Source organism: Brassica napus, chromosome C9 (assembly GCF_020379485.1).
Source record: "Brassica napus cultivar Da-Ae chromosome C9, Da-Ae, whole genome shotgun sequence".
Lineage (NCBI taxonomy): Eukaryota > Viridiplantae > Streptophyta > Magnoliopsida > Brassicales > Brassicaceae > Brassica > Brassica napus.
The window spans coordinates 44,564,622-44,572,459 of NC_063452.1; the positions used below are offsets into that span (position 1 = coordinate 44,564,622).

Consider the following 7,838-nt stretch of genomic DNA (forward strand, 5'->3'; position numbering starts at 1 on the left):
GCTCGTGGCTACTTCTTCAAATCATGCTGAGATCATTGCACTCCATGAAGTAAGTAGAGAATGTGTATGGCTGAGATCAATGAGCCGACACATCTGTTCAAGCAGCGGGATTGGCGAAAATACGGAGCCAACTATTCTATATGAAGATAACGCGGCATGTGTTGCTCAAACGAAGGAAGGATATATCAAAAGCGATAGAACGAAGCATATTCATCCGAAGTTCTTCTCATACACTCAAGAGCTCGTGAAAAAGAAAGAGATTGAAGTAAGATATGTCCAATCATGCGACAATGCAGCTGACCTCTTCACAAAATCACTTCCGACTTCGATATTCAGAAAACATGTTCGTAACATTGGAATGCGTCATCAGAAGGATCTATGACTGCTCATTCGAGGGGGAGCTTACGTAGTTGTACTCTTTTTACCTTACTATGGTTTTTCCCATTGGGTTTTCCTAGAAAGGTTTTTAACGAGGCAACAAAGACGTTAAGCGAGAGCGGAGAGTGACACCGGTCTCCAAGGGGGAGTGTTATGAAAGTCAGACATTTCCAACGCCGAAAATGTTGAAATAATTAAAGATGTGGGTCCCACTGTCACTATTTGCACAGTAATTTTTCTTCTATAAATACGGAGTTTTCGATCATTTGTAAAAACACGATTACACCATCCTTTCTCCTTTAATAACACATCCTCTCTTCTTATCAGTGTTATCTTCTTCGTACGGGTATAAAATTTTTCCCTTATTTAAATTCCTGCGATATAATAAAATTTCATTTCTTTTATAACACACTGCAATTTATTTGAAGCTAAGGTTATTTATTAACCTTGTATAACTAACTAAACAAAGAAGTTTTAGAATTTGTCAACTTCCAATTTAATAATCTAATAGCATTGACTTTGTAAAACTCCTGGACATACGTCAATAGAAGATCTTGGGAAGATTTTATTTCATTTAAAAATGAATTTATTCTATTATCGAGATGCCGAACTTAGGGATTAATTATACTAATATGTGTCCTTTCTTTTCTTGGTTTTAAATTGTTATTTCGACAGCTTATATTATATATGTTAATTATGTATTAAAATTATATCACCTACTAGCTTTACACGATTATTAACGTGAAACCGGCCAATGACAAGTTAAGATTTATATTTTAATACTGAATTTACTATACATTAGTTATATTAGATAGTTTAGGAATGATTTATATATTATGATTTATATATTGTACACAAGTAAATGTAAGCAATATGCATGTTGTGGTCGAAGTAACACATAAAATCTGAATTTATTGCGTATAACCTTAAGTTTCAGTAACCTATTATTAATTAAAATTATTTTATATGCAAAATAGTTATCTTTTTCACCAACAACGATATTATACTAAGTTTGGATCTGAATAATGATACATCAACCGCTGAACCGCACTAGTACAAACCATTATATTATGTGCCTTAATGCCTTTTTTACTTTTTCTAATACGTTTATAATCGCCCATGAAAGTATATTCTGATGACAAAGCTAGTATGTATAGTATCAATAAAATAAACTAAAGTTTCAGATAAAATCTACGTGGCACCGGTGGAAAATGGGTTCCAAATATGTATATATCTTATACAATAAAGTTTACTTATGATCTCTCCTCCTTCTTTCACCTCAGCAAGCAGAGCGGTGCTTTTCGCGACACGTGTCGCCTCAACAGACATTCTACGAAACTAATTTCCCGTATCTTTTGCGTTTTTAATTTGGGCTTCTGTTGTGATTGACTTTTTCGTTTCTTTTGTATTCTTTAATTTGGGCTTCTATAATGTTAATTTTCAGGCCCAGTGTCCTCTCTGAAAAAATCTGAAGCTCTTTCTATTCATTTTCCTCGACGATGACGATCTCTTTTCTCTGAAACTGTAGGAGATCAAGCTTCCATGCATTTATGATATGTCATAACTCAAGTTTTAAATAAGGTATTCATGCTGCATCAAAAAAATTTGTCGGCCCCAGTTTAATCTGTAATACCGCTTAAGAATCGTTTGATTGAAAGATGCAATATTAAAAGTCTCAGTAATCGTCGATTCGTTCTCAGGTTTTGCTCTCATCCTACTCTGATTATTTTATGGAATCTGATGCATGCTCTTCAAAAGGGAAAAAAACCTTCAATTATTCGAACGATCCACGTTTGAGGTTTTGCTCTTAACCTTCTTCTCTGACAATTTTGTGAAAATCTGATGTTAAAACTTATAATGTTGTGAGGATAGTGGATGGAGTCTTAGTAAAAAATTGACTTACAGACGGTTTTTAACTTGTGATCTTGGATTTTGCATTTAGTTTGAAATTAGTTGGCCCTGATGCGATTTTGGGGAGTCCCAAATTTTCTCTGATTCTTTTTTTTTAATCCTAAATTGCAGAACCAACATGATGAAATTGAAGCAAAGATTCTTGAAGAGAGGGCAGCTCTTGAAGCTAAGTATCAAAAGTTGTATCAACCTTTCTACACCAAGGTATGAAAAAATTATTCTTTAATTCTGTCATCACATGAATCTCAATTAAGAAACGTTTGATAAGACTTATATCTACTAACTTAGATCAAGAATGTTGTGTGTTCTTCACTTTTTTTGTATCCCACATGATTATAATTGATATTCATGGTTTTCTGCTCTACCGATTTATTTTTGGAATAAAGTAATAAAAGTTCAATAAGACTTCTCTCTTTTGTATGATTTATAATTGATATTGATGGTTATCTGCTTTTGCCAACGTGATGATTACATTCAGCGATATGAGATTGTGACCGGTGCGGTTGAAGTCGACGGTGCACCAGAAGAAGTAAAAATAGAACAAGGAGAAAATAAAGCTGCTGAAGGTGTGTTATCAATTACTTTCACTAAATCCTGGTTATGATTTTAGCTTCCAATGAGTTGAAGAATATCAAGTGGAACAGAGTTGAAGAACCAAAAGGGTTCAAGCTTGAGGTTTTTCTTTGATGAGAACCCTTACTTCAAGAATACTGTGTTGACCAAGACATATCACATGATTGATGAGGATGAGCCTATCCTCAAGAAGGCCATAGGGTATATGATCTTGCTCTACTGTATTGATTCTTTTTGTTTCGAAAGACAAAGATGTCTTATCGATGGTTAACTATTATTGTACAAGACGGAGATTGAATGGTATCCTGGAAATTGTTCGACTCAGAAGATCCTAAAAAAGAAGCCAAAGAAGGGATCCAAAAACACAAAGCCTATCACGGTATCACCAAGACTGAGGACTGTGAGAGTTTCTTCAAATTTTTCAGTCCACCTCAAGTTCCTGAGGACGAAAATGATTTTGATAAACATGGTATGGCCTTCTCCAAAAGCTTTTTTTAGTTTTGCTTTAGTGTTTCAGAATGCGTTAAATGTTAACCTGGTAATTATTTATTTGTGCACAGGCTGATGGACAATGAAAAGTTTAGGAGTAAGCGTCAGGCAAAGAACAAGGAAGTTAGCGAAGGTTGAAAGCCTATCAAGACTGGTTATGGGGGTGTTCAAAAAAAAAAGACTGGTTATTAGGGCTGGGTTCGCGGGTCAATCCGCCCCGCATGACCCGCCAACCCGCGGATCGACTTTATTTTTTAAACTCAAAATTCCGACCCGCATAACCCGCGAAAAAAAAATCGTAAACCCGCACCCGCCCCGCTAAGATTGCGGGTAACCCGCGGGGCCCGCGGATAATATTAAATTTAATAAATAATTATTTTTATTATCAATTATTTACTTTTTATAATAAAAATTATACATTTATAATTTAAATTATATAATTTTCATTAATTTATATATTTTTTACATATTTTTATTTTTATTTTTATTTATTTTAAAAAAATTTAGAAAAAAAATAATATTTTTTTTATTTTGCGGGTCGGCGGGTACCCGCGACTCAAATTTGGTTGACCCGCACCCACCCCTCTAAAAATCGACTCAACCCGCACCCGCACCCGCATGCTGAAATTTGTAAATCGATCGACCCGCACCCGCCCCGCGGCGGGTCAAACGGGGCGGGACCCGCGGGTAATGACCCATATTCCCAGCTCTACTGGTTATGGGGAAACGCTTAGAACCAGCAGAAGATACTTAGAATTTGATTGCTAATGAGTTCTGCTTAACAGATGCCTAGATCAGTTGTGATAAAAACACATGACTGAAAGTTGAGTATTTGAAAAGAACCAGTGATTTGGAGGGTGAGGTTGCAGATGAAGGTATAGAGGAGGAAAAAGATGATAATAAAAAAAATTATGAAAGCAAATATAGTGAGACATGAAAGATACGAAGAAAGGATCAAAGAAAGTAATATAAACAAGATGCGGTTGAGTTTCAAAGAGCAGGATCAGATGTAGATTGAGAAACAAAAAGGTGGTAAAACTTACATTATAGATTTTGCCTCCAAAATTTACACTGCGTGATAGACAAACTCAAACACTTTAGCCTGTTATTTGTTCTTCTGCTGCTTTCATAGTCGTTTTGGATATTGATATTTTGGACATTCTTGACTCCTCAATCTAACCTTTACTGTAAAATAAGTACGCTTCCTGTTTCGGTTAATTATATGGCATTGGGTGTGATTAGAAGGTTTAATGGATACATAGGCTGTTACTGCATAAGTAAATTCTTCTTATCGATTCATTTGACGTCGATTTAAAGAAAGCTCCAACAATCAAGTAAAATCTAGGGTTTCATATCTACTGTCTCTTCCGCAAGATTTTTATGGGTTTTTCCGGTTTATAAAGAAAAAGTTGTATTTTTTATAGCCATCTAACTATCCAGGATACAAACTTCTTATATCTTGGACAATAAGTACAAATAGATTAAGTGAATAACATATATGAACCCGGCGCGTAGCGTCGGAATACCACTAGTAATATCAATAACCTTAAGTTTCAGATAAAATATGTTGACAAAAAAAAGTTTCAGATAAAATCTACGTGGCACCGGAGGAAAATGGGTTCCAACTAAAGCTACAAAATAAATAAATGGAGATCAAAGGAATATTGCTTTGTACTTAAAACACCGGATAGGTCAATGTATATAGGGAGAATTGCCAAGTATGACTCAAAACTTGGAGTCAAACCCAAAACAATACCCCAACTTGGGTCAAAGGCAAAAGTAACCTAAAAGGCTATTGAAATTACAACTATCCCCTTGTGACCAAACAAAAAAAACGGAATTTTTTTTACGTTTCTACCCCTCGCAAGTCGTCTGTTTAGACGACTTGAAAATAAGTCGTCCAGACGACTTAACTGAAAGTCGTCTGGACAGTTAGTCTTAAACATAATTTAAAAATTTTGTAAAAAATATTTTGATAAGTGAAAAATGGGAATTATGTAATTAACATATGTCTTAGGAGGTATAAATTAAGATATAACAAATTTCAATTGTTTTCAGCATAGATGAGTGAAAGTAGTGAGTCATGATATTCTTTAGTTTATGTTTCATCAACATATGTTGTAGTATTGTATGTGTTCTTAGGGTTAGATTTTGGAAAGCATTAAAACCGTTTTTGAAAATTTTTAAAATTACTTATGCGTGTTCATTTCTGTGTATAGTAAACACTATTTAAGTATAATTTGATTTTATAACGTGGTTAGTTAGTTAATCTAGTCATTTTAGTTTAGGGGTTCATTTTAGGGTCTAGGACGACTTAATATTTTGTCGTCTGAAAACAGACGACTAAATATTAAGTCGTCTGTTGTACATTATCAGCCAGAATAAGTCGTCTAAACCGGACCAAACCTTAAAGTTTACCAATGTACTTTTAAAGCTAACCGGATTATTTACCCAATATATAAGGTGATTTTTTTTTTTTGTTTCATTTTTCGCGAAATTCAGAAACCCTAACAGTTCTCTCTCAAAGGCGATTTCGAATTCCCACGATTTCCGAACAAACCATCGTTCTCAACGTCGGCTATCTATCTCACTTCATTCTCACCGTTGTCGCCGCAGCTTCTTCTAACCCTAGCGCCGCCGATTCCTCTAAACCCTAGCGCCGCCGATTCCTCTAAACCCTAGCGCCGCCGATTCCTCTAAACCCTAGCGCCGCCGCTTCCACTATTTCCGAACAAACCGTCGCCCTCGCCACCGTGGTCACCAACGTTCTCACCGCCGCTTCCTCTAAACACTAGCGCCGCCGCTTCTTCTAAACCCTAGCGCCGCCGCTTCTTCTCTGTAAACCTTAGCGCCGTTTCTCTGTAAACCCTAACGCCGGTAAGTCATCAATCTCGAGGAAAAGATGAACATAAAACGTTGTCTCTATCAATTTACTCATTCTCACCGTTTCACGTTTATTTTTTCAGATCTATAACCGCAATGACGAGTACTCCAACTCCTTCTGCGACTAATCAGGTCCGCTTTGTACTGGAAGACTTGTAAGTAATTTAAGTCGTCTGGAAAGTCTTCCAACTGGACGACTTAGTAGATGACTTAAATATAAGTCGTCCATTTGGAAGACTTTCCAGACGACTTAAATTTAAGACTTTCCAGACGACTTATATTGTTGTCTTTGATTATTTTGCAGACAAAAAGGATGGATATTCCAGAACTCCCCCGTAGGTTATACACATCAGGGGAAGAGCCAGAAGCCCACAATAGCATTTCGTATCATACGGATAACAGCAAGTTGCATACTGCTCTTAGGGAAGCTCTTACTGATGACGAATTTGAAGAGTTCAAGGAGTCGAGTCTGGGAGTTTTCATCAAGTTCAAGGAGCAGGGATTTGGTTGGGCTTCAAGGCTGGTTCACTACATGCTCAGTTTCAAGCTGGACATTAAGAAGAAGTATGAGATGTGGTCTCTCGTTGGTCCAGAACCTTTGAGGTTTTCACTGTTAGAGTTTGAAAACCTCACTGGTCTAAACTGCGAGTACATCGAGGACCTTGAGACACCAAAATGTGACGTTACCCAAGAGATGGTTTCTTTCTGGGGGATGCTGGGAGTTCATCTGGAAGCTGGGCCAACTACTGATCAGATAATAGCAGCACTGAAGAGATGCGGGGATTGGTCCAGGGAAGATCGCAAGCGGCTCGCGTACCTCTCCATCTTCACTGGATTCATTGAAGGGAGAAAGTTTTCAACCGCTACACGATCTACTCTGGCAAGGCTAGTGATGGATTTAGAACGGTTTGAGAATTATCCATGGGGGAGAGTCGCGTTTAAGGTGCTGATAGACTCTTTGTGGAACAAAGAAATTACTGGCTGTTACACCGTGGATGGGTTTATACAAGTTCTTCAGGTCTGGGCGTACACAGCTATGCCGGAATTGGGTGCTAGTATTGGTGGTCCCAGAGCAGACAGTCCGTCTCCACCGATACTGGCTTACGTGGGCAGCAGAGGCCGCAGATCAATGAAAGCTGCTATCTTGAGTCAGGTATTTACTTCAATCCAAAAGACTGCGCAGACGACTTATAAGTCGTCTGGAAAGTCTTCCCAGCTGGACGACTTATCGGACGACTTAATTAAGTCGTCTGGAAAGTCTTCCCAGCTGGACGACTTATCGGACGACTTAATTAAGTCGTCTGGAAAGTCTTCCAGCTGGACGACTTATTAGACGACTTATTATAAGTCGTCTGTTTGTAGACGACTTATAATTAAGTCGTCTATTTAGTATTTTTTTTCAAATATCTAACTCGATTCTTCTATTTACTGCAGACCCGCGTGATCAACTTTGTTGAGAAGGACATTAGTGAAATGTGGCCAAAATGGGACTCTGATGTTGAGGACCTGCCCGCGGAGAACATCATTAAAGTCATGTATGAGCGGAGACCGTGGAAGTGGACCATGGATTGCTGGGAAGTCACTGGTACTAAGGTCTATACAAA

The 7,838-nt window shown here is 37.4% G+C and overlaps 1 protein-coding gene across 1 annotated transcript; it reads left to right on the forward strand.

Annotated features, from left to right (window-relative positions):
- Positions 1-486: 486 nt before the first annotated feature.
- LOC106395584 (nucleosome assembly protein 1;2-like) lies at positions 487-3,736 on the forward strand. Its single transcript, XM_022710439.2, has 7 exons — positions 487-1,959; positions 2,079-2,176; positions 2,401-2,493; positions 2,768-2,855; positions 2,934-3,063; positions 3,149-3,331; positions 3,423-3,736. Exons 2-6 carry the CDS (start codon positions 2,123-2,125, stop codon positions 3,195-3,197), a joined length of 414 nt encoding a protein of 137 aa, XP_022566160.2. The 5' UTR covers positions 487-1,959; positions 2,079-2,122; the 3' UTR covers positions 3,198-3,331; positions 3,423-3,736.
- Positions 3,737-7,838: the final 4,102 nt, after the last annotated feature.

Bases quoted from the DNA above. Each gene is read 5' to 3' on its own strand.
- LOC106395584 (XM_022710439.2), top strand. From the start codon at position 2,123: ATGCTCTTCAAAAGGGAAAAAAACCTTCAATTATTCGAACGATCCACG. The intron at 2,856-2,933 runs GTGTGTTATCAA...CAAGTGGAACAG, and splicing joins AGAAAATAAAGCTGCTGAAG to AGTTGAAGAACCAAAAGGGT. The intron at 3,064-3,148 runs GTATATGATCTT...TTATTGTACAAG, and splicing joins ATCCTCAAGAAGGCCATAGG to ACGGAGATTGAATGGTATCC.